At 37.1% G+C, this 27,910-nt stretch overlaps 1 protein-coding gene across 1 annotated transcript; it reads left to right on the forward strand.

Annotated features, from left to right (window-relative positions):
• Nucleotides 1-27,347, forward strand: LOC115922149. Its single transcript, XM_030980353.1, has 12 exons — nt 1-199; nt 974-1,085; nt 5,131-5,224; nt 11,657-11,711; nt 14,371-14,511; nt 18,171-18,331; nt 19,808-19,912; nt 20,592-20,734; nt 21,291-21,462; nt 21,962-22,074; nt 24,415-24,499; nt 25,051-27,347. The coding sequence occupies exons 1-12, from the start codon at nt 1-3 to the stop codon at nt 25,105-25,107; spliced, it is 1,437 nt and encodes a 478-aa protein (XP_030836213.1). The 3' UTR covers nt 25,108-27,347.
• Nucleotides 27,348-27,910: the final 563 nt, after the last annotated feature.

Here is a 27,910-nt window from a genome sequence, read left to right on the forward strand (position 1 = left end):
ATGGACTACAATTGTGGTCAACGACAGGAGAAGAAATGCATTCTTGTTTACTTCGCCATTCCCTCAAAGACAATTGCTCATCCACAATCAATCTTCATTTCACCTTGGTACATTGACCAAGCTGAGATGGTCAGAGCATGGTCAGAGGAGTGTTCCTATTGTCCAGGGTGTTCGGTTGTTGACAGGTCTAAAGAATATGGTTGCTAGAAATAGACACTGGCCAAGGGCAAGTAGATTTATTGATCAGCTTGGGCCTGTATATGAACAAACTTACTTGGACAAACAACAACTTAACCTGTTCTTACTTCTTACCATACATGTAGCATGCTTAGGGTCAGTTTGATTTGATTATATGGGTTATAGTTGGTTTATGACATAAATCATCCATAAAATTGTCAAAACAACATCTTTCCCCTTTGATGGTAAATTCTATAGGTTACTGGCTTTGGTCGTGATCACTGTAGCATTTCGATTAGGTTTGCGGCAGGGAATGAGGAGATAGGACTATACAGTGTTCATTCCAGGATTGGAGGAGCTAGCACTATGAATATGACTGACAAAGAAAGCGGACAAAATATACAGTTCCTCAGGTAGATAAAGGAACATCCCTTCACTGCTATTATGTCAAAATGAGTAGAACAGGTGTCACATGCATATTCACCTTTTTACATAATAGCAGTGAAGGGATGTTCCTTTGTCTACCTGAGGAACTGTATATTTTGTCCGCTCTCTTTGTCAGTCATGTTCGTAGTGTAGGTGTCCAATTTTAGAGATTCACCATGGAGCAATAATTGTAGGAGTACCATGAATATTACAAAAATGACAATTCTGACAGTGCTTGGATAATGTGGTTCTAATGATACCAACAATTATGACAAACAAGAACTGATATGAAACAATGCAGCTTTCAAGTTAATATACTTTGTAGCCCCCATTGAAGTTGACGTTCTGTATTTTTCTTATCTTTGTGCAGGACTGAATACGATCAGCAAGAAGCTTGGCCTACGACTGCTTGCACCTCGGAAGAAGATCAATGTTCTCCTGATTGGCAATCACTCAGCGGGAAAGAGCTCCTTTATCAACTGGTAAGATTCTCTCCTTTCCCTCAGAAGAATATCCCCTTTCATCTTGGTTTGTTCACTTCTTTCATTGGTCTGAAACACTAGCGATGTATTGATGGCTGTAGGGAGACATTTCTCTATTAACTAGTGAGATTTGCTTTAAATTTGGAAGTTTTGTTTTCATCGATCTCTGTTTGACAGTGGTAGCGTAATGGCATAGAGAAGGAGATCATTCAATGTTCAGTGGTGATATTTATTCAAGCAAAGCTTTAATTTCCTGCAAGATTTCTGTTTACCCTGGCTTTAAATATGGACTGATGGCTAAGGATTTAATATTAATTTGTTCTGGCAATGCTTCTACACCCACCATCCACCTGATTCCAACACACTTAGTAACCAAATAGGTAAAACCTTGCCATTACTTTCCTTCTCCTTCCAGCATATTCAATACTTATCTCTCTTCGTAGACTGTTCACTTTTAATCATGGCAAATGCTTACTATTGCATGTGTACCCTCTCCTTTTCCTTGTTCATATTAGCTCTGCCAATGGAACAATGTTACTTGAAGTTGTTCCCTTAAAGGTATTACAAAGTTTTGGTATGGGGTCATGAATTCGGTTCAAATTAAAATATTGGAAGCATATGCGTTCCTACAATATTCATTGATCGTTGTCGTGGTTGAAATCGAGTCTGAAGTTATGAAATTATAAATAATAAACTCTTTATGTTGTATAGCTCCCTCTCAAGTTCAAAATATTAATTTAGCTATGAAACAATGTTTCTTGACTAAAATCGACCGATTAGCTATTCCCGTTTGGAAATTATATATCACAACTACATATTCTGAAATTTTCATGGTCGAAGCTACCATTGTACGGCCATAGGCGCTATTTGAAATTTATCAAAATTTACCAGGAGCACCAGTAAATGTTTATATTCAATTTTTCTCGAAAACAGAAGTGTTTTAGGGGATAATTTTTTTAGTGCTTATTATACATCCACAGAGGCATCCAAATATATCAAAATTGTAAAGATTCACTATCCACCCAATTTTCAAAATTTCCCAAAACTTTGTATTACCTTTAACCTGGTTCTGTTGTTTCTTTTCAACAATTCTCTTTCTCTCAGCTTGACTGTCTAGGCATTTTGATGGTTGCCACATGTATCTTTTATGTGATGTTTTACTTTTCTTGGAATTGTCGTTTGACATTTTTCAGCAAAAATATGTTGTCACTTATTCAATTTTCTTATCCATCATGGTGGTAGGTATTATGGAAGAATGAAGGAAAAAATTAGAAGTAAAACTTTATCAACTGGGGAAGAGAATGTCAAGAACTGGAGTGGACTAAAACTGCAAGAGTGCGACAGAATGAATGGCAGAAGATAGAGTGAAATGGAGAGATGTTGCAATTAACCTCTGAACCGGGAGAAGATAGATAGATAGATTACAGGACATCATGATAAACATGTTGTCTCTGCCATTATTCGTTGACATGAGCTTAGAGATGGAGTACTATAGAGACATTTACCTCTCAGAAAGTAAAGCACAAACATTGTTAAGTATATCAGGTCAACATCGTTCGTAGGTTAAGGCCATTGCAGGTCTGGTCAAGATCTTGAGGACAGTGGTCAAGATGGCAATGACCTACATTGTAGGGCATACTTGTTCATAAAAGATGGTTGTGGTATTTCTTTCTTCAGGATGGCTCATATAAGAGATGGGGTGCAGACAGATTGTAAGGGATTGAACATTGTTCCAGATACAGTTATTCTCTTTCAAGTAAATTATAGGGTTTTCTTTTGTTTCATAGCTTCTTTCAATCTATCCCAGCTTTACAGCCTGTCCATTAGGTGAATGAATGGTGGTGAATGGACGACTACAGGCCTTGTCTTTGAACAGTCCTGAGCTTTTGTCAAGAATGGCAATGACCTGCTTTCACTCTTAGTGTACAAGCAAGTGATGGCCCAAGGTTGTCTAAGATTAGCTCCAAGACAGCTTAACAGCCAAAACAACAAGTCTGTGGTGCATTTTTTTCTTCAAATGTTTGTAATGGCCTCAGTCATCAAGATGAAAGTAGATCATTACACAAGCATGCCCTAGACCTGCTCCTTCTATCTGAAAATATATTTATTTGGTTTTCTTTTTAAGGCTGAAGACAGATGACCAATGACAATGCTGAGGTCAAGTAATAGAAAACAGACAGTTTGCTTGAGGTAACTCAGACAAGCCTTGAATTGACCTGAATTGAATGGTCAAGGCTGTACGAGGTCTGCCTTTGACCATTTCGATGTAGTCTTGATTGGACAGGCTTTATTTTCATTTACAGATGGAAGGAGGAAGATATGGCGGGAGGGTAAGCCTATGTCTTTGATGTGGACATCCCTGGAAACATCTAGGTATTTGAATAGCAGATTGCACTATCATTAAACATATTGACATGTGATTAGCCACAAGACTTATGTGATACAGTTCCAGAGATTGATAACATTTTGAATGATTGCTTCAACAACTTTTGGTCTGAGCGAAGAGACTAATATTTAGCAATGGCTAGTTCATAGCCAGCCATTGGCCGGACTGCGATGGTCAGTATTACATTGCCTGGTACACACGCTTCATGGCATATCCTCTATCTCATTTAATATTCTTTTGTTGTACTTTGTCTGGCAGCATATTCCAAAGGAGCACTAGACATTGGTCAGTTCTCCCTTTGGCTGAGGGGCGCTGTCCAACTGCATTGAGCTCTGCATGCGTCCAGTTGGTCAGTTTGTGTGTCCCCTGGACAAGACTTGAGTTGAGTAGCAAGGCTATGTGAGGCTTGTGTCCATAGTAGAGCGAGGCTAGCTGGCTCAAGGCTTTCTCAGGTCAAAGCCTTGTAGGTGATGAGGATTATTAATCAAAAAATGCTAACTGACCATGTGACCAGGGCCATGAACGTGATTGGAGGACCCCTCACAGACTCTCGTTTTGTTACGTGGAGATATAGGCGGGAACCTCTGCTTATTTTAGTCTTTCTTATTGTGTAGAGCTAAGAGTTTGGTCACTCCATGCTCATGCTGCAGCGTGTATTGCATGGGAAGGTCCCTCCGTATCAGTTGGTCATTGTGGCGGTGATCGAGGAACAACATATTCTTTCTTTTTCAACATTTTTTGTGCCTTCTGCGTTAGATCTGTTACCACAACCTTGGTGCTTCATTAGCGCAAGAGCTTGGATTAACGTGACCTGAAGTAAATTAACCCAGGTGCTGTGATAATTATTATATCTCATTTTCTCATTCCAAGTGCCTTTGTCTTCTGCCTGCATAGGATTCTTGGATGGGTAATTAAGGAGGAGACAACGCCCATTTATCGGAGGCAGCTTGACGATTGTTAGAGGAATATTTTGCTGGCTGGGTTATTTGATGTTGCGGAAATGAGATACTGATCTGCGGCCATCAGATCCTCAAGTTCACTACCATGCTTGAAATTTGATTATCTTACTTGTTAATCACCTTCAATCATATAAGATTACAGGGCAATCCTGCAACGGTATGAAAGTGTTGGTGTTGGTTTTTACGTTCCTTGCCTGACGTCGTGTTGCTTCATTGAATGTATTTATATGCCCTAGTCGTATATCTGTTTATGTTGCTCTGCATTTTCTTTGTTAAACCTGAATCTTCTTCTTCTTTTTTCAAGACATATTTTCATTGTATTAGTAATCTGAATGACTGTCTGTGAAATCTGTTTTGATTGTATGCCTTTTTCTATCTCATCTCTCCCCTTATGGTTCCTTTCTTTCAATGATTTGTTTCCTACTTGAATTTTGTTGGGGTGTTCTTTATTTTACATGACCATGTTATATCCTATTTTGATATAACTGCTTAAAAAGATATATGAAATTGTACGTTTTATCCTAGTTCTTACAGTTATGCCTGTATTTTATGCATTTCCTTCTCTTCTCTCTCTCTCTCTCTCTCCTATCCTATCCTATCCAATCCGCTTCTCCCATTTGTTTCTCTTTACTACCTTTTCTTTGTCTTTTTCCCTCTCAAGATTTTTGTTTTTGAACATTTTCTCTTTTTCTTTCTGTAGGTATGTTGAAGAACATGTTCAGAGGACGGGAGTGGCTATTGAGACCCAGGGTTTCTCCTTCATTACCAGTGGACGGAAACGGGAGTCACTCACGGTAAGAATTACCATCCACGTCTCTCTCTGCCTCTCTCCCTCTCTCCCTCTAACCCTCTCACAAAGGCAACATATTCTTCATACACTAGGTGTCTAGATGTCCTTTAATCAGTCAACTTAGGTTCAGTCTTCAAAGATCTTCTTACTTTCTGTGCTAGAAGTTTGTTTAAAGATGTGGATAGTCAATTGCGTAGCTGGAGTGCACAAAATGATCACGTGGAATGATGCCATACTCTACTCTGACATTACTGTATGTCTTTACATAGTGTGCTAGTTTGGGGGAAATGAGCCAACACCTAATTGATTTTGTTAATTGTATTGAAATTAGTAATTATTAGATGTATATACCAGCAGAGTCAGGAAACATGGACATTTATCATGAACAATTTTTGTAGAAGCTTTCACAGACATTTAGCTGCCCAGCAAGAAAAGTAATTTTGTATTACAATCTCTACTTTCTATTATCAATTTTATAATAATTTGTGAAAACCATGTAATACTAATGGGTTAGAAATCAAACAAAAATGAGCAGATTATTCTGTTTAGTTTGTATCATGCTTTTGCAAGGTATCTTATGATAATTTGGCAGGCCCAGGGAAATTGTGGCTGACCATATGGAATTGGTGAAATGGACAATGTCTGTCGTTGGCCACCAACCAGCGCTCTGACCATTCTAGCGGTCATCCTATTGGTCACTTTCTGGCGTGGGGTCAGTCGAGCTCAGACTGACTTGTGTCCATTCCATTAGCGATTGTCCAGAGTCCTCCTCCGGCCCGATAGGAATGAGTGAGCAAGCAAACGTTGGCTGCCCGTTGGCTGCCCGTTGGCTTGGCCCGCTGATGGTCAGCAAGCCCCTCCCCCTTCGCTCTGTTGAATGAGGAATTAACAGGCAGGAAGGTCAGGTTCTCAATAGGTGATGAAAAATAAGTGCAGTAACTTTGACCACATTTGTACCCCCATTCTTGCTCTCATATAAGCCCCTTTTCCAAATCTTACACAAAGGGCATTCATGGAGTTGAACATTGTCCTAATGAGCTGTCTAAATCCATTTTTCAAAAGACTTTTTGTTGATCGTTTTAAAGATGTGTAATTATTTGAATTTATCATTTTTATCCCCTGTAAACCTTATTCTAAAATCTTTTCTTCACTTTTTTCCCACTTTTTTTCCATCTTCATGAATTCTTGCTACTGAATCATCAGCATTCCATATTGGCTTTTCACATACTGATAGGAATAATGCTTAGAATTAATCTTTGTCAAAGATGTACAACAGGTGCTTTACCCCAAACCCTAAATGGAGGGGAAGTGTTAAATATGGAAGGTTTTACACAAGCTCAGTCTAGAAATATATGGTATAAAATAAATTAGGGTGTATCAAAAACCTCAATGTCGTGAAGTTTTCTTGCGAAAGGATAGTTTCTTTATTGGCACTAGTTTTCAGAATCTGTAAAAGATCAGAATATAATCTTTCCTACCTTCATCTCATGTCATCATCCCTTTGGTTTATTTTTTGTAGGGCCTACATTTTCACCCTCCCCCCCCCCCCCAAACAAAAATTCATTAACACCTGTCTGTACTCGTGCTGCACTGAAATTGTTAACTTATCGATAATGGGACTGCGAAAATCAAACCTGTGAAGGAAACGTTTTTGAATTTCACATTTTGCATCTTTGAAGTCTTTGATTAGTGAGATAAAAATCAAATTTAGAAACAACTTCCGATCTGAAATAGGTGGATTTGATCATTAACAGTGTTGAAAGTCAGTTCATACTTTCAAATTCATTGTTTTCACTTTGTCAGAAGTCCAGGACTCACCGCCTTGCAATCAACTGCGCTGGGTTTCATGATCTCAAAACCCTAACCTTCTAATTTTCCATCCTAGAAACATTGCAAAAGTCAAGATTTGGAAGGTATGAACGGACTTTCAATATTTTTCATTGATTGAAAGTTGTTTCATAATATTTTTTAGGATACCAATAGGATATTTTTAGCTCATTTTCCAAATGGCATTAGTATTTTTGTTTTCCTCTTTTAGTAAGAAAAAATGAAGCACCTCATTTTGCTTACATGTAGCTCCTACATTAGGCATATGTAGATCAACTCGATATAGATTTTATGCAAGTGACTTGATGGGGGGGGGGGGTGGGGAGAGAGAAGCAGTTCTACAGCAACTCAGTATGAGGATTACGAGGAGGATTACGAGAAGCATTAATGTGAGCTTAATCAGCTTTCTGCTGACATCGTTTGTTTGTATCAAAGGTGCAATGTCTATTCAGTCTTTTGCATTGTCAGGTTGAGAAAAGGGACCCCCCCCCCCCCCTCAGTCTGTACCTATAGGAGTTTTGGTGCACCCCTTGATTTCAGGTTACTTCATAGGCCAAGTTATAAAGAGTGCCCCCCCCCCCCTCCATTTCAAAATCCTGGATACTTTTCTACATTTAAATTAGCCACAGAGGAAATGAATATAAATTTATTTTATTTAAAAAAATGGTAATAATCAAGTTAGAATTAATTACTCAAAAGGGTAGTTATATTATTCCCCCCCCCCCTCACTTTTGGGGTATCATATTTCTTAGAATCACTGCACCTATACACATTTCTTTACTCATGAGAGTTAAAGAAGTAATGACCATATTTTGAGAAGGAAACCATTCAGGTAATAGTAAGTTTTTATAATCATAATCAAGGGATCAAATATATCGCTGTCTAGACGGTCTGTAGATATATGGCATATGAATAGATAAATATCGATCACAAAAAACACTTTACTTGCATAAAGGTGAATTCGGATTATCTAGTATTAAAACCTTTTGGGTTTCATATCAGGCCGGCTCAGACGAATGGCCTCGCTTCATATATGTATCAGTTGGCTGAGTGGCGGGCAGGGAAACCATTCACCTTCCATGTTTTCCATGTTTGCAGGCCAATCGGCCCCCCATTGTAAAGCAAACTGAGCGCCAAGGTTGTCTGGCTGAGCTGGCGAGGGAGAGAACTGCCCTGGCATGGCCTGGACGTTGGCTGGACACTGGCTGGACATTGCTCTATATAGCTGGTCATTACATAATGACTGGCATGTTATGTCCAGCTACAGTGGGCGAGTCCATTTGAGCAAGACTATCCAAGGCTAGGGGAGGTTGGCAGAGTTATTCTGAGAGCGTAGGGATAATTAACAACACATTATTTATTATATGTCTTTAATTTCCCATTTAAACCCTTAATTTAACTTTTTGATTGTTATTGATCATTTCAACAACAAATTTAATCCTTCATGATTTTATAAGCCTTTTGATATTATTAACATCATTTGGAGGCAATTTTCAAGCAGTTATCAGGAATTTTATTACAGTGGATCAGGGTATATTATTGCATTTAATCTGTTTAAAAAGAAGGTTGAGTTCTGGGAAGAGGTGAAAATAATTTGTGAGCATTATCATTGTTATTATGCAAGTGTGGAAGAACATTAGAGAAAAAATGTCTCCTGAAAAGCATGGCTCGATCTTCAAATGCTTTCATATTCTACAATCTAAATATGGCATGTAACAACATAAAAATCGGAACAGATTTTTATGCCAAATTTCCGTGTAGCCCCGTATACATCTTTCTGTGTACAGTGCTTGTAACTTTACCAAGACTGGGCCCAATTTTTTATCATTTTGATGATTCCCAAACCTTGCAGTACACACCAATACTTAAAAAGCAAGATGATCGACATTTTCTGATGATTCCACACTGTTTCTTTCACAATGCAAAATTTTCATGACCAAAACTCAACTTTACTAGTGATAAAGTTATTTATTAATGGATCTTTATTCCATAGAAAATACATTTCATATGTCTTTCATAAAGTGGCCTTAAGGCTTACGAGAAGATTGTCAATTTCACCTTGTAGGCCTATAAAAATATAATATATTTAGATTCATATGTAAACAGGGCTTAGGGCTAAGAGGACAAATATTTGGAGTCAATATTCAAGCCCTTGTTTGATAATGTTTTATAATTTCATTACACAAGGAAATGAGAGATGTTAATGAGTCATCAATTTTGTTTACCGATATGAAAAGAAAAGTAATTTTACAGAAGGTAGCAAGACCATCTACTTTTGGATGTGTAATAGTTTCTTTTCATAACATGTTTATTAGCAATATTTTATCCCAGTCTTTACATCATGAATATTCAGCGTACCAAACAGATATTCTATTTTTCTCTAGAGGTGCTCTGTTTGTACACATTATTTATTTCATTTTCTTGAAATTTATCTGTTATGTTGGTGGGAAGCAAATTTTACGATATTTGTAGGCAATGAATCAAGTTTTCACTACACAATTCAAATAATCACTTTTGTCTACAGAGCTATATTGCAAGCCGAAATGAAATTACAATTATTCATTACATTTTACTCATTAACAATTCAAGCGGATATAGATCATGTTCTACAGACATGACTTGCCCAGCTAGCTAAGATATGAGAAATGTCTTGCCTCATGTCTAGAGATGATATTCTTTTCCAGATATGTTACATAAGGAGCTAATTTTTATGAGCCATTCATTCTGTATGCATTCATGATACAAGAGTGTGGAGATAATGTTCTGTAGAGACATGTTTTCTCCCTATCACCAGACCAATCATTTGTTACCTCCAGACAGGTATTGTATCACACTCAAGGCCAGACAATTGTGATTATGTATGCCCCTCTGATCAATTATCTCTCCCACACCCCTCCACTGAATAGTAGATTAACCATACCTGCCAATCATTTCAACAAACAGCCAATCAGGAGGCAGGGTTAGACCTTCATGCACCAATTACAAGCCTCTTTTTTCTTATCTTACTTTAGAAGGAGTGGGGGAGGGGCTATTTTTTTCATTATCCTGAGCAGGAAATAAAATGGAATGCAAGATTTGAAAAACAAAATTCCAAATGAAGAAAAAAAAGGCTATATACATTTAGTTTATGATACAGTTTTCACCACCTTAATCTAAATTATTTGTAGTTATGTAGTATCCCAAAGTATCAAAAGCAAAATTATTTAATTTTAAAAAATTGTTATACAAATGGGTATGATTGGATCTCCTCTGTAAAGGGAGTATATTTATCTTAATAAAGAAACACCCTCAAACCAGTGATGAGAATGTTTTAAAACCATACATGTATGATGACATGGACTTAGATATATTCAATCTTTTCATTTTGCAATAGAGTATCATACGCATGTATGAAGCTATTTCATGTTTATCATGCAAATTGTTTTTGGAGCTCCTCTTAACATGCCAGCAAAATCCATCACCCAGAATAACTTCTGCCCCAATTAAAGAGCCATTTGTGAATGAGATAATATAGGGACAGGGTGAAGCACCAATGTGTGACATGCAGTATGCTATACAATCTTATTAGAGAGGAGAGGAAATGGAAAAGAGGGCTCTTGCAGTCAGGTTGAATATGTCATAAGGGATGGGGCGGTGGTCTAATAGTAATATGCTATCACATTTTCTGGAATATCCATTTTGTTTTCTTCTTTAATCCAAATACAGTCTTGGATCTATTTCTGTGCAGTAACATTTTTATTTAGGATAGAGATATATATTTATTGGAATGGTGTTCAAAACGTGTGTTATAGATATATGCCCTCCCAGTGCTCTCACAGTGATGATTTAACAAGAATTAGGATTAGAATTTGGAATTACATATGTTGTCTTTTATTTTCTTTTGATAAGCCACATTCATCCTTTAACTTTGTAATGCTTTGTTTGTTAGAAAGCAGGCAGACTCCTTCTTGTGTATGCCTGTGTGAGCCAATGTCCAAGCACCAACATGTGCCGCTAATAACATTTACATTCTAGCAAGAGCATGAAGCTTGTGAAGATGTACCTCCTCCTCCATGTAACTCACACCCAGCCGTAGCCCACTCATGTGATGCACATGTAGGGGTTTGTGTTGCCAGAGGGCAAATGTAATACACCTAGACAAACATGTTTTCCATTCTGCTGCCTCCCAATAGGAGCTTGACAATGACTGGAGCTCAAGCAGAAAACTCGACTTCATAGTTCATGTATTTTATGTTACTTTACACTATGGTGATAAAAGTTGTGGAAGGAAGTAGGGTACAGATTGATGTGTTCTTCATAACTTGGGTTATTGTTTTGTAGATAAAAGGAGAAAAGGATGGTGTAGGGAAAGAATGCTCAAGGAGGGAGGGGGAGTAAAGAGGGGGAACCCCATCTTCATCAGAGGCTGGTCTGTGTTTTTTGCACTGATCGTACAGGTACTCTTGTCTATTTCAAGTTCGATAATTGTTTTTCGAACTTTACAGACAAAGATGCATTTGTCAAATTTCATATTGTGATATATGGCATCTATTAGGACCAGATGCACATCAAGGAACAATTTTTGTATTTTAAATCTGAACATCTTGAAAATTGTTTTGTCTTTATGCAGGGAAATGCCACGCTCCACCTGTACCCCCACTTCAAAGAGCTGGCCAAACTCGAAGGTAAGTTGTCTCAAAATGGCTTTTTCAAAAATCGCTGTAGTTTTTGAAAAATACATTAAAGGTACTAAATTACATATTTGAAATTGTCATAAAAGTAGTCAAATTGTTTATCAACTTGTCTTACCACAAAAGACACATTGAAAGTTATCACTTTTAGGTGTGATTTTTTTTAAAACATGGAATTTCAAAAGTTAAATAGTACCTTTAATAGTATTCATAATGTTTGTAGTATGAAAGGCTTGGAGGAAATATGGCAGAATTAACATGAAAAGGAGGATGTCAACAAACCGATGTCAGCGGTGGGATAGACCTGTAATATCCAGTCTATATACGCTTCATCTGCATGCTGATATGTAAATGTTGAGATTCAATGACTATCAGCTGCCCGGTGAAGTGTATAGAAACTGGTAACATGCATCAAGACTTCCCTGGATCTGTAGGAAGGCGTGTTCAAATCACTCTGAAAATATGTTTATGATATGGTTTTCCTGAAATTCTACTGCAATTGCCAGTTGTGTATGTAGAGTTTTTGTTGCTGTGAAGGAGATACATGTTGGGTTTTAAAATGGTATTCTCCACCAATGTACTTCACATCCTTGACCTTGGTCCATTCTAAATAAGAAACGGACATTGCTGCTCCTCTCATTATCAATCATTTTCTCTTTTCCTCTTTCGCCATCCATCTCACCCTGTCTCTCATTCCCCTCTTCATCTCTGCCTCTCCTGTTCTTCCTCTCTCCTCTTTTCCTCCTTTCTTTCCTCTTTTCTCTCTTTTCTCTCATTGTCCTTCCCCCTCTTCATCTCTGCCTCTCCTTTTCTTCCTCTCTCCTCTTTTCCTCCTTTCTTTCTTTCATATTTTCTTCCCTCTTTTCTTCCCTCCCCTCTCCCTTCCCCTTCCTTTGTATATGTCCAATAATCCACTACTTTAATGTGTGTGCTTCCTGTTTCTTATAGTCACTCTCCTTCAATAGTGAGGCACATGTATTAATCAATTATTATCACACAATCAAACATAATTCAGATCATTAATATCCCCCTTATAGAAACTTGACATCACAAATGCATTGCAGCTGGAATCTACAATTTGATTAAAAACTCAGAATCAAGTTTCTGCAGACAATGAAAATGTTGGGTGAATAACAATTTAAGCATGCGAGTTGCACTTTTGAACTTGACTGAATCGAATTATTCTGCTCTTTGCCCAAAAACACCAACTATTAGGGTATACTTTCCCCTCACATTGTGGCTTTGTTTACATAGGGTCTGCGGAGTTGAGGGGTTGTTGGATTGTAACATGCTTCAGACTGGAGGCAGACTTCTAGTCTGCTACGATTGTCGGCCTGTGTTGTTGCGTTAGTTATGATGCCGCTTGGACCTGGAGCCACCATGACAGAATGTGCAGACTCAGTTTCTTGGGCTGGCCACATCACTAGTTTGCCATTATGGATATTACAAATATGACTAATACCCACAAACTTCACTGGCTTCAACAAAATGATGCTATTGAAAGGAGGATTGATTTTTATTAAAAAGTAAGAATAATAAAGAAGCCAAAACAACAATCCATCTGGGTTTTAAATTTGTCCAATGTGTCATATGAGAAAGCCTTTATATATGATGCACCATATCATCGACTGTCCTGTCTTTGTCTTTCCATTATCGCGACCAGATAGAAGGCATTATTTTGATTGAGATGAGACATAACAATTTGAGATATGCTTTCATTGAAGCCTTGTTCATATATGACAAGTCCCAACCACTGCGTTTTTTAATGACGTAAACGCCTCACATTTCTCTAACATATAACACAGAGCTCACTGAGTTCATGTATATACGCGCAGGAGCTTTGTTGCACACAGTTGCCATTCATTTACACGTTTAAGAAAAACTTGACGTCTTTTTTGCAGTGGTTTACCGCATCATATCTGAAGTTCTGAACAAGCTTTTAGGGATATAATTTACAAGTATTCGTACCTGAAAAAGTATGGAGGGGAAAACTACTGAAAAAACACAAATCATTATTAAATGTCAACGATGGCCAATGATATAGCAAGAAACATTTGTGAATAACAGTTTCACAGTTATGTTCAGTTATTTCTGAGATTTGGACCATTTGTATTAAAGTTTGATTCATGCATTTCAGGGTTGATGGTGTGGTGCTAGAAATACATCCGTATTGTTTTCATGATAATAACAAAATATAAGAGTTCTGAGGAAGTGTCTTCCACTCAACGTGAAGATGACAGCAATTGACGAAGCTGTCATTGATGTCTACTGTTCTACGCCGCTACATCTAGTTGCATTGTGACGTCTGTTTCAGGGAAATGCAGCATGATGTAGTGGTGTAGCTCAGTAAGACCATTCCAACCAGCCGGCATCGACACCCTTTAGGTCATCTTTCAACAGAATCTTAGTACAGTCAAACCTGCTTTAGTGACCACCTGTCTACAAAGACCAGATATGTTGTTTCCCTTGAATATGGTTTCTCATTGAATCATGTACTAAAGGTACCTGTCTACAATGACCACCTGTCTAGTGTCTACAAAGGCCACTTTTTATGTTCCCTTGGGTGGTCGCTATAGACAGGTTTGACTGTATTCTAGTGTGTTTTAGATGTTTGCCTCCTCTGTATTTAACATGCTGTTTTTCCATCCTGCAGGAGTGGTTGAATACCTGAACACGGAGGTGATCACATCCAAGCAGAAGAAGTTCAGTCTGGTGACCTTTGTGGACACCCCTGGTCTGGTGGACGGTGACATGAAGTACCCCTTCGATGTGGAGCAGGCTATCCTGTGGCTAGGTAAATCAAGGCAGAGTTTAATGTTTAATATCATCTGTTGAGAGCCAGGAGGATGTAAACTATGTTGAACACCCTTCTGGCGCTCAATAGATGATATATCAGGCTTTAGGGCTCAATGTTAACATATTTTCACCCGGAAGTTAGGGCGGGGCGGGGGAGGGGGGCAGGGGTTTGGGTGGACATTCATTAGGTCTCTGGCCGTGGGACTCCTATTTAATGTCAACATTTGGGGCATCTGGGCATTTGGGAGGCCATGTAGACCGGGCACCATTTAGTGTCAAGCCCTGGATACGTTTCTGTCTTGAGTCACTTCTTGTCACAATCGATATCTGACCCTACGACCTTTATTATGAATCATGCATAATCTTTGTTGAATAGATAGAAGAGGAGCCATGAATCATTGTTATAATCAAAATAGATACATTAACATCAAAGTTAACAAAGACATTATTCCTTAAAACCTTTTTATCATAATATACTCCATGAAAAGACTAGGAGGTACAAAGAATGAAGGATAATATATTACGGTAATGTTCAATCATTACTTGGGATCTAAATTATAGTTTACCTTGCTTCAGCTTACTGTATTATTTTGTTAGGAAAAGACTACATTGCTATTTATCAACTAAAAGTAGGGTAATCGATGAGTGACATGTACACATGTTTTTATATTTCAGCTATGACTCATCATCTTTATGTCACATAATGACATTGATTGTGTTTCAATGGATGAACCTGTTGGCCTTTCATATGCATTATCATTATGTCAATATTGGGTATTGTTGTGTTCACATTGTAAAGTTTTTGCTTTATTTCACTTCTGTGGTTGAATACCCAGAATAGTCCCTAAAGGTGAAGGAAATGGAAACAGTCCCTGTATTTCATTCATAGGTATTTATTACACAAAGGCCTGGAATCATTGCTGACAATTTTAGATAGATAAAGTTCACTCCGCTTTTCAAATTCGTGATGGTGGAGCAGTGATGTTACCATCCATCTGTTTGGGTAGAATACGACTTGGCAAACCCTCCATTGTAGATTTAGCCTGGGTCTTTGTTTATTCTTGACAGAGATATTTTCTGAAATAATACACATGAGCGTCACATTTGATCCCCATATCAATAAAAATGTCAAATTCTCTTTATTCTAGTGTATGGGTACCTTGGGCTAGGCATAGTAATGTTGGGTTTATGGCTTCATCATTTTGAATTCTGTGTAGGAAACCCTTGATTTACAAAGAAAATGGGATATCACTCCCTTTCCATTTCTTTTCCTCCTATTCACACCCTTTCTGCCACTCTCTATATAAAGATACATTTACGCAATTGTAGGGTAGATTTGTTTAATTGTTGAGCCTACCAACGTCATGTCTGCTTTCTTCAGCCTTCAGACTGTGACGCAATTCAGATTATTTGGATCACCACCCACAGACAAAGAGCAGACGCCAAAGATAGAAGACTTTACATGATGTATGCTGGAGAGAGAGAGAGAGAGAGAGAGAGGGAGAGAGTTGGTAGACAGACAGAAAAGGGGAGAAAGAGACATTGAGTCTGAATAGAGTGGAAAAAGAGATAGAGGTAGAGTGAGATGGAGAGATAGAGATGGAGAGAGAGAAATGCATGCAAAAGAGAAGATGTAAGAGATAAATTAGAAACAGATTCAGGAAGAGCAAGACTAATAGAACACAGGAGGTGGAATGGGAATGATTCAGCAAGACATTGAGATATAAGGAAAAAAAGACAATAGGGATTAAAAAGGGAGATATTAATGATTGATAGACAGGGAAAGAGAGAGAGAGAGAGGGGGGAGAGATAAAGAGAAAGTTTCATAGGCATTCATTTTTTGACAGAGAGCAAGGAAGATAAGAAATAAGAGAAGCTTAAGAGAAGAACAGAATAATGAAAAAGAAAGAGTGGCCTGGCAGGTGTTACGAGATACCTTTATCTAACAACACCCCAGAACTCGGTCTCTATTGTGTTGAAGAAACAAGTTAATTGAAATAAAACATTCTTCAATTAACCATTACTATCCCAAACATGACTCAACATGAGTTATCAATAAAAACGTCCTGTCTAATCGAAAAGAGAAAGAACCAAAGAGAGCTTTTGTTTAAAAGAAGATCTTCTTTAAAGACAATGGATCGTCAACATGATAGAGTAGATAGCTTCTGTAACTGCGATAATAAAAAAAGAAATGAGTATCGGGATGCGGCTATAATTGTGGTTTTTAAAATACATTTCGCAATATAATGAGATGATAATTCTCATAATTATATGCCTCCAGACAGTGCCATATATAGCTGTCGGGCGGCTACACATCTATTAGTTACCAGCATTACAAAATGGATAGAAGTATAGTCATAATTGCTACAACTGTAGATAAAATTAGATTGGAAAGATTTATTTATAAGAGAGAGCTACTCTTATTGAAATATGCCAAGGAAATTTTTTTTTTTTTGAGTTGTGAAGAGAAAGATTTTTGTTCACTGTATTCACTTTCTATGTAGTGTAGTAATTATAATCCTGTCTAATTATAAAAAAATACCAGAATATAAACAATGAGATGAATTAGTTTCCTGGACATTAAAATCTAATTTAAAAAAAATTCCATTTCCTTACTGGTCCAAAATTAGGAATTGCTATGTAAATATATTTTTTTTAGTTATTAAGATTGTAATCAATCATACAACCACTGATCATCACACAACTAATTTCATAGCTTTTCTTACTGTGCATATTTTCTCACCAAGTTAGCGTCTTGATTACCGTTAATACGTAGGCGATGCCCGTCATCCATTCCAAATTGCCTCGAACTCCAATAGGACAGCAATGTGTTTACCCGATTGCATATATCCTAGCCATGGTTCCGACATCAGTTCTGTTATGTGGGTGAGGTTTATGCCGGTTGACAATTATTAGCATTTTTGAGGGGGCGTGTGTGTATGGATTGGTAGGTGAGAGCCTGAGAGGAGCCGAGTTTGGTCTGGGATGCATGCATTTATTTACATCTGTGCTGTGTTGTAACGCGGCGACGATGGAGAAACCAGGATGTTGCTAGGGTGAGCAGATGGTGGGGCTTCAGTAGGGTTGATCTAGGATTGGGGTATTGAAACCATTTCTGTTCTTTGGTCTTTCTCCTATAATAACAGGGCTGGGATAAGGGTTAGTTTAATACACCCTTTATTCAATTTGAATTGTCAAATGTCAATCCGCATTCATAATGTGATTTAATGTGTTAAGTGTCAGATGATCATTAATGCATATACCAGGGCAGGTGTGCATGTACTTTAACCCGGAGTTAACACCCATCTAACTCGCAACATTTATATAATAATGGCAGCTTGGATAAAGGTGATAATCATTCCCAAGGCACTGTATCATTTATTAGAGCCACAATGGCTTTAACACATTTACATTAACACCAAGTGAACACATGGTGGCTTCAAACCAATCAAATTAAACATGTGCTGACGGTTTGTGTGTACCGAAGGCCTGATAATATGATATGTCAAAATGTCTGTTCAGAGCCAGTAGGGTGTTAGATGATAGAGTTAATGCCCTTCTGGGTCCAAACAGATAATTGTGTGCTTCACTGAAACAGAATATATTCAATTTTTCTTTAAACCATCTTTCTCTTTTATATTCTGTATCATTCTTCAGGTGACCTCGCTGACCTGATCTTTGTCTTCTTTGACCCTATCGGTCAAGCCTTGTGCAAGCGCACCATGAACCTGGTGGAGAAGCTCAATGAGAAGCATGCTGACCGGGTCAAGTTCTACCTCACTAAGGCTGATGAGGCTGGACATGAGAGTGACCGACAGGTAAGTTGGACATTGCCATCCCCTTTTTTCACAGTGAGGAGAATGGTCAACTACAAGACATCTGGTCAGAGACAGAAGGACGTTATCTGTGTTTGAGTTAACACCCTTCCGACTCCAAACAGACGATATATCAGGAATTCTGAAGTATGCATAGCTCAATGTAAAGAATCCTATATAACATGATTGTGAAATACTTTGAAAGATTTGAGAGATTAGATATGTAGAGAATAGGCCATTTTCGTAATGTAACCAAATTTAATGCATAAGTCTTTGTGAAGTGCCTAAATACAAATTATTTCATTCACCTGGTAAGAATAATAGTATTTCAATAGACATAATCCAAACAGCATACATAAGTTGTTGCCAGGTTGGACAAACATTATGGCTTGACCTACCTAGCAACACTTGATATATGCAGTTTGCATTCTGACTATTGAATTACTATTATTCTTATCAGGTGAATGAAATAATTTGTATTGAGGCACTTCACAAAGACTTGTGCATTAAATTTGGTTACATTACGAAAATGGTCTATTAGAGAACAGTACAAGAGCACTTTTGCTGCTAATATGTGAGAAGAAGGACAGGCTCATTTAACATGTTGACTCCTGAACCACCAGGTTCCAGTAGGCAAAGGGTTAACCCTTACTGTACTGGGCTATTTTGAGCACCCACTGACTGGGGGGGGGGGGCCTGGGAGGCCCCCCCCCCCCATGATCTCGGCCGTCGATTGTCCGATGAACACGAAAATTTGCATGTTTGTAGATATTTACGTAAGGAACAAGATGGTATAATTAGTTTTTTCCGAATATGCAAATTTTTGTCGTTAGCCTAATTAATTATGCAAAATGCACTAATTTTATGCATTTTACCGAAAATGTGTCAAACTCCACTTTTTGAATGTTGAAACTCATTATTCATATGAAACTTCTTTTCTAACACAAAAAAGTTATTTTAATGTAATTAATAATGATAATTTATGCAAATTTTGATGCGATTTTCATTTTTTTTTTTTTTTTTTTTGATGACATGCGCATACTAACTGTTATGTAACGCCTTACAGGTATATCCGATTTCGACGAAAATGGTATCAAAATGTGCGTAAGACTTGAGGGGAAAAAGTCATGAAAGGACAATTCAAAATTCTAAGCGGTTGCGGCGCAATCTCCGAAAATGTCGAGGGGGGGGGGCCTCCCAGGCCCCCCCCCCCCCCAGTACAGTAAGGGTTAATGGACTTAATAGACAATTTGAAGACAAATTGAATAACCAAGTCAGAGGGATTATACCTCCCTGCATGTTCACTGACAGGTGGTTATCTCATCAAATCAGCTCTCAATTAGAGGATCATGGGGGACCAATGGTCAGTGATTAGGTATTGTTTGCTATATATAGAGGGCGCAAGTAGCTATAAGTAGTGCTGTTGGGCTTTAAACACATTTGTTAAAATCTTGTTTTTTAATTATTTCCTTTCTGCAGCGTGTTTTGATGCAGATTGTCCAGGAGTTGTGTAAGAGACCTGGTCTAAACCGTGCTGGCTTCAACATGCCCACCATCTTCATCCCAAGTATGTCATCAGGAAAGGTAAAATAAAGAAAAAGAGTCTTGTTTGTGGGTATTATTAGGCCTAAAAAATGATGTTGTAATGCCCTATGCGACCAACCCAAAAATCTTTAAATATATGGTAGGCTATTTTTTTTTTTTTTTTAAACCGTTTTTCAGACAAAAAAAATATGTATTATAGAGCATTAAAAACTGAGAAATATCAGCCCAAAGAGGGAGGGGGGGGGGGGGATTTCCGACCGACCAACCCATGTTTGGCACCTAAAGGGAATGCAACATCTTTTTTTTTTAGGCCTTATGAGAAATGAAAATGCATGACAGATTCCTTAGAAGGGCTTGGTCATGCATTGATTATAAGTAAAACTGATTCCAATCAAACTATAGGTAGGTGGAGTTGATCTGTGCTCCATTTAATTTTGAGGTTGTACACACTACTGTTCATTGAGCAGCTTCTGCAAAAATGATCTGTATACATCAAAGTCATTATTTGACCATTTTAAATTCCTATGAATGATGATTTAAACATAGTAAACATGAAGAGTTGTTATAAATATCTGTTTCATATCATCTGACCTTCTCTCATTTGATGAGAGGTTTGTAGGGATATTGAGAAGAATGTTGAAATGAAGATTAAATGGAGAATTGCATTGTTTTCAGTATTTCTTGACCTTTTTTGCATGGACTTGTTTCCTCTGTATAGAATCGATGCGTGAACCAGATAGAGGAGGTATGTAAGGATGTAGAGAAGACAATCAAACATACTGTTCAGAACACGCTCAACACACTAGAGAAGGACTGTGAACACATCGCTAAACTCATTGATGAGAAGCTGGAAAACGACAGGTAAAAATCTTCCCATCTCTGTCTTTCAATCCGTCTGTATGCCTCCATTCATTCGTTTTGTCATTTCTTTCCTCTTGCTTTTTTTTCTTTCCTCTTGTGCTCTTTGAAAGTTTTCAGAGACAAAGATTCTTTGTTGATGTTTCGTTATCCTGGAGAAGAATTCTCTCCCATCTCCTTTACACTGCCCCAACACAATTTCTCTGTTTCACTCTTTCCCTCTCTTTCTCTCTCTTCCTCTCTCTCTCTTCCTCTCTGTTTCACTCTCTTCATCTCTCTTCCTCTCTCTTCCTCTCTCTTCCTCTCCTGTGTACAACAAATAAATCAAACTTCATTAGCTATCATCCCATAAACTATTTGTTGGTATGATTATAGACCCCAAATTTTATTTTTTTTAAACTGTCCATAAGAAATTTATGTGTGACCACAGAGTGAAGTATAACACTTGTCAATACATTATTTACAATATTGAAAATAGAAGTCAGATTGCTTTCATCTTCTCAAATCATTTCTCCTACATTTTTAAACCAAATCTCTTCACTTTTGTTTTTGTTGATAGGCAAGCCAATTCCTACAACCTTTGGGCCAGGGGTAAATCACTCATCTTCTACGCTTTGGGATTGTTGCTTCCATTTCTTCTCTTCATCAACTTCTTGGCCAGTACAGTGTCTGATGAGTTCACCGCAGGAATGCTAGGAGAAGAGGGAGCTGCCATGCTTAAATCATACTTGGTAATGAGACTTTGAGGGTGGTGGTGTGGTGGTGATTGTGGTTAGGAGGGTGGTGGCGATGATAATGATGACATTGGTATTAGTGATGATGATGGTGGTGTTTCTATTTGGTGATGGTGATGGGGATAATGGTGATGAAGATAATAAGGATGGTGTTGTTGGTAATTATGAAGATGATGATGATGAAGAAGATGATGGTAATGGTGGTGATTGTGACGATGATAATAATGATGACTTTGGTATTAGTGATGATTATGATGATGGTGCTGATTCTAGTTAGTGATGGTGATGGGGATAATGGTGATGAAGATGATGATGGTGGTGGTGGTTGTGGTGATGAGGAGGAGGATGATGATGATTGCGGTGGTAATAGTGGACAATCACATCAATTATGGTAAGATGATGTATGTGATGGTGAACACCAGTAACTGCTTCTATTTAGCTTTCCCCCCATCATATTAATTTCTATATCCTTCTCAATTCTTCTTTTATATTCCAGAGTCCTATAGGAGGTATCTGGCAGACCATACCAGTTGAAAACCATCTTCATGCTATGATAGGCATTGCTGTTATATGCTTCCTGCTTCTTCTGTTTGCTAAGCTCTCTACAAGGTGAGTCATTCAACTATGTACAACCAGGGGGTGTCAAAACGATCATAAGTCCAATTTAACTCTAAGTTGGACTTAAATATCATGGAGAGCCATTTGTAGCCTTCAAATAAAATATTTTCAAAATCAAAAATTGCTGTATTTAAGACTTTTCATAAATTCCACATAATGAACATGAAATCTCCTTGAAAATATGAATGATTTGAATCAACATTTTATGCTTTTTAAATTAACTTTTACAAAATGTTTTCCAAGATACTAGCGGCTTTCCATACCTGTTAAGTTCAACTTAGAGATAAGTTCAACTTGGGATCTTTGTGAAACACCCCCAAGGTTCATTTAAAGATCCATGGTTGTAAATCCTTCAAAGGGATTATTGGGTATCTTTGTCTCAGATTCTAAACAAAATCCTGGACTTAGCTCATGCTGCACTCATAGATATATACCTTTAGGTCAGTCGGGAATCCCATGATTTTCACAAGCAGATGGAGTATTGACAAGCCCAGAATGTCAGATCAACAGGTGCAGTGTTGTGTATGCCCTTTGCATAAAGATGGCGGGTGCCGTAGCTTGGACCTATGATGATGCATGTAGGTTCATTCCTACGCCCATCCACCTGATGCAAAGCAAGTCTAAGAAAATGCTTTACAACCCCTAGCTTCATAAGAAATCAGCTTTTTTTCTTCTTTTCCATCTTATAACCCTTGTCAAATAGTTTCACAATGGGTTTCACGTTGGTAGCCTTTAAGAAGTTGGGTGTATCTAAAAAATAGGGACGTGATCGCATGCACATAGACCACACAATCAATGCAGAATATCTGAATTGATGGTTAGGGGAGACATTGCTCTTGCTATTTTTTACAAAGAGCAGTTTTTGCATTGTAATGTTCTGGTGATTTTGATGTTTTCCTTTTGTCTGTTTAACCTGGTGTTAACGGAAACTGAAATCCACGAATGTGAATCTATTAATAAATCTTGGGATTAAGTCTGACGCAAGATGAGTAACCATGGAGGTTTGTGGGAGAGAGAAAATCCTTTGTGGATTGAATAGAAGCCAATGTTTTGCAGACAGCCATTCACCTGTTAATTACTTCCTCCTCACTGTTTGAGGCCTGCTGCTGTTTGGCTGGTGGTGGTTTGGTTCCTTTCATGTGATGCAACCCGCTGGGATCTTCAACACATGCAATTGATTTATCCTATAATATCATGTTGTCTGGGTTAGCAATTGTATTAGTTCCTGCATATAACAAAACGCCTGAAACTCCTTTTTGTAGTATTCCACTACGGGAAGAAAAATCCTTGCAACAGTGCAGAATTTTTTAATCTGTGAAGGCTTCCCATGATGAGGATAGATTTAAGCGAGGTTTGCGGTAACATTCATGTCTGCTTTTAATAAGAGGGTGCATGGACAGTACAATAATACCACTACACACTCATTCTTATTCAAGGCAAGAATAATAGGGGAAAGGGGGTGAATGGGTTAAAAAAAAAGATTATGATGAATAGAATTCAGAGTTTGAATGGATGAGTCAGATGATGAATGGAAATGTAGCGGAGACAAATTCAATACTTTTTAATAAATATGTATGAAAGAACTAGATTTACATTATTGTGAGCTGGAGAGGTATTATGTTTCATTTCTTTCACTTCAAAGAATAGCTACTTATACAAACATACTCAAAATGTTCGTCTTGCACTCATTGGAGTAAATTGCAAGAGTTGCAATATATCTATCATCCTTTTAAGAGATATTATATTAAATTAAATTTACACAAAAAAGCCATTTGAATAGATAGAATTTAAGCTGAATTATAAAGAATGTAAATTGATATTTTTCCATAATTAATAAAAAAGAATGAGAAAGCTTTAATGGTTTTTCACATTTACCCAATCTGAACATTCTTTAAGTCTTCCATACCAGACACCTGTGGCAGGTGTTATACTAATGTTATTTGTTTTTGGGTGGAATCAAGTGGTAGTCATAACATCTATAAATAGTCTAACCCTGACAAGTTTGCATAAGAGATCAACAGCAGTTGGATTTATTTCTCTCTCTCATTTCCTCTTATGCAATGGGGCGTTGGAGGTCTTTGTATGAATTGTACTATCTAGTCAATTAGCTCATTTGTTCTTACCAGGAACATATCAGAGACTTTTAGTACTTTACTTTCCATTAAAAGGTAGATCGCTTGGTGTTACCAAGTTGAGAAAATGAAAGCCATCGAGGTTTAGCCCCTGTGTTATGTTTTATTATCAGCCGCATAGTTTTGTGCCAGCAAACTAAGTTTTTTTGCCATGCCTGATCTTTAAACATAAGATGTTTGTTTTGTCTTTGTGTTACAGATTAAAGCCTACGTTGACTAGGAAGGAGAAGAGGTATTTCAGTGAACAGAGGGATTATGTACAGAATCATGTCAAGAAAGCAAAGGTAAGCTAAGCACAATGTGTAGGGTTCTAGGTGATATAGATTGGATAAACATTCTATACACATTCATATACATACTTTAAATATTCAGTTTTAGAAATACTGTTCTATTTCATTCTTTCCTTCATTCCTCCATTCCTCCTCCATTCCTCCTCCATTCCTCTTCCATTCCACCTCCATTCCTCCTCCATTCCTCCTCCATTCCTCCTCCATTCCTCATCCATTCAATGTCCATAGAAAATTCATTTTACCTTTATTCTAATTGAATGCATGATGACTGGTTAAAACCTGTCTGCCTTGACTGATGAAGTAAAGCAGTCAATTGAGTACAGTCTTTTCATCTTAGTGGTGAGAAAGAATTAAGACCCTGTTTTACTATGTGGTGACTATTATTTATTGGAATTTGGAACCTTTTGGGCACTTTCCGCTTCACTATGAGGTATAAATGAATATGAAATTGTTTTAGTGCAAGAAACTTTTGAAAAAAATTATTCCTTTTAATTGCTTCAATCTCAGTTTACTTACCCCTTCTCATTTTTATCTTTGATCTACAGGAAAAGCTGTACACAGAATATCTGAACCAGTGTGTAGCCATCTCTGACCTCAGCTGAAGCAAGCTTGTGACTAGACCATCATCATCATTGTCGTAGCAGAGTACTAATCATTTCTACTGCGTGATATAATCGCACCATGATATTACAATCGCACCATGATATTACAATCACGCCATGTTTTTCTAGGGAAACTCTAGCAAAATTGCCTTGTAAGTTATATGGAATTGGACAGTACGGTGAAAAGCCAAGAAGAAATTATTTAAATGTTTTTAAAAAACTGATAGTAACAATAATGTAAGTGATACAGAAGACAACACAAGCTGAAACAATGAGGAAATTATGTAATAGAAATAATAGATGTATAGGCAAGGTTCTGTAAAATCAGGTTAGAGGGGTCATAAGGCTAACATTTGTAATCATCACACTACATTGCTTTCAGGAATTTTATTCCTTTCTGGATTTTCCCCTGGTTATTAGTTAAAAAGCACATAGTAAGAATATCATTTAGTCATCATTTTTGTATACAGAAACCCATATTTTCCACTTGCCAGTATTATTGGTGTAATAATGTTGAGAAATGTAGAAAATTCATTGAATCGCAGTATGTGTAAGCAGAAAAGCAGAAGTACTTCTAAAACTTAATTTGAGAAGATATGCTGCATATGATATTTATTTTCTACCACAGCTTCCGTAGTTCTCAAAATATTCATAAGCTAGGACTATTACTAAGGTAGTTGATTTTCAATCTTTTTGTTTTTGTTACCAAGATTTTAAAGATAGAAACTATGATATGATGAAGTCCCATTTTTTATTGATAATGGTTTGAAGAAGCTGACAGATGTATAGAAGGAATATATTTTAAAATGCTAATATTTTGTAACTATGGTATTAAATGAAAGAAACAAAATTAGGGGATACCAATGAAGATCTATGTAAAGATGAGAGGTGGTGAGAAAATGGACCAACAGTTAAAATATTTACACCTCGAAAAGGAATAAAAATCATTGTCCTCAGCTCCGACAGTCCTGAAAGTATTCTAATGAAATTTTAAGAATTCTATTGTTTCCCATGTTCAAATGATCCATTATTTTTTGTTATAATTTCGATTAAGAAGTTCAGAAACATCAGGTTTATTATTAATATAGCAATTTTTCTGAAGGAATTTTTATTTTGTTCAATAAATGCTTTGATTTAACTTTTGTGAAATTATGAATATTACATTATTTGTAGACATTCTTGCTATCGTTTCTCTTCATTACAATTCATTTTCCTCATTCAGGATATTTTTTTTTTTTAAAGTATATGATTCACGGCAGAAGAGTTTATGAATGTAATAGGTAATTTTATTTAATTTTATCAAATTGATCACTGAGAAATGAATTTAAAAAGAAGAGGTATTACTGTATAGAGATTTTCATATGGTAACTTGAATCGCACGACCAGGGTAAATATTGTTTTTGTAGTGCTGTTATATGAATTATTTTGCAGATACATTGTTTGAAATAATAATTTGAATTGAGAGTCCTCACGTGGCGTATTAATATTAAGTGCCTATTATTAAACAAAGTATTTGTACAGAGAAAGTATTTGTGAAAATTATGAAGTGTGTTCTCCATTTGATTTTTCATTCTAAAACTCTCATTTGTAATCCTTTCGACCTTCCTCACATTCTCCTTGTGATCACAAATCATACTGAATTAAGTTTGAATTCATTACAAATTAATTGCTCAATTTTTTTCAAAAGTATGAAAGGGAATTATATCATTCTTCTTCCATTAAAATAATATTTTCTATTGAGGTTGGAGCAAAGCTTCCCTTCCAGAAGAGGAATTTTCTTGATAACTACCGGTATCAAGTTTAAAATTTCCTCTGAACAGCATTGTTCTATCTCATTTATTAATGCATTGCTGTGCGCTATAGAAATGTAATTTTATTCGTTTGAATGACACACGGTTTTATTTTGTACAATGTGCCGCATCATTAGTGTAGGTACTATGGTTGATGTGTGTGATAGGTTTATTCTTGGTTGAATTACAGTTACCGGTACTTCTTTGTTTTCTTGCCCATATCAGAAAGCCTTTTGCAAAACTATTTCACAAGTATGAATTAGTCCAGTAGTTTTGCCTTGTTGCCTTTCTGGCTACTTTACTTCATGAATCTGTGTAATCCTCTTTTTTTTTTTAATGATTGTTTGACTGCCATCCTAACCTTGTCTTCATCAAATCTGATATCATTTCCATTTATAGAAATTACTGAAAAGCACATAGATGAAATTAAATGAAAGTGAAAAATGGTTATACTCTGGCCCCATCTATTGTCTTTGTGACGTCAACCTTATAGTCTCGTGTTGGTGATGCAATCATAGCACTTCTGTAGATGTGCAAATGCTACAGTCATGGAAAGTTGTGTAAGATCTACAACGTCGTGGTAACTTGTCTTGTGGTGGTGATGATGATGCTGACGATGATTATGGTGGTGGTGGTGATGATTGTTATACTGATGATGATGATAATAACTGATGGTGGTGGTGGTGGTGGTGGTGATGATGATTATGGTGGTGATGGTGATGGGTGATGTGGATGGTGATAAAATGAAATCATGGAAACATGTGTAAGATCTACAATGTCGTGGTAACTTGTCGTGTTGTGGTGGTGGTGTTGATTGTTATACTGATGATGATCGTGATACTGATGATGATTGTGATGGTGATGGTGATTGTGATACCGACGATGATAATGGTGACGGCCATTGTGATGGTGTTGATGATGTGGATGATGATAATGGTGATAAAAGGCCATGATCGTGGAAACATGTGTAAGGTCTACAATGTTGTGGTAACTTGTCTTGTGGTGGCAGTGAT

The sequence above is a fragment of the Strongylocentrotus purpuratus genome, unplaced genomic scaffold (genome assembly GCF_000002235.5).
Source record: "Strongylocentrotus purpuratus isolate Spur 01 unplaced genomic scaffold, Spur_5.0 spur5_contig_818, whole genome shotgun sequence".
Classification (NCBI taxonomy): domain Eukaryota; kingdom Metazoa; phylum Echinodermata; class Echinoidea; order Camarodonta; family Strongylocentrotidae; genus Strongylocentrotus; species Strongylocentrotus purpuratus.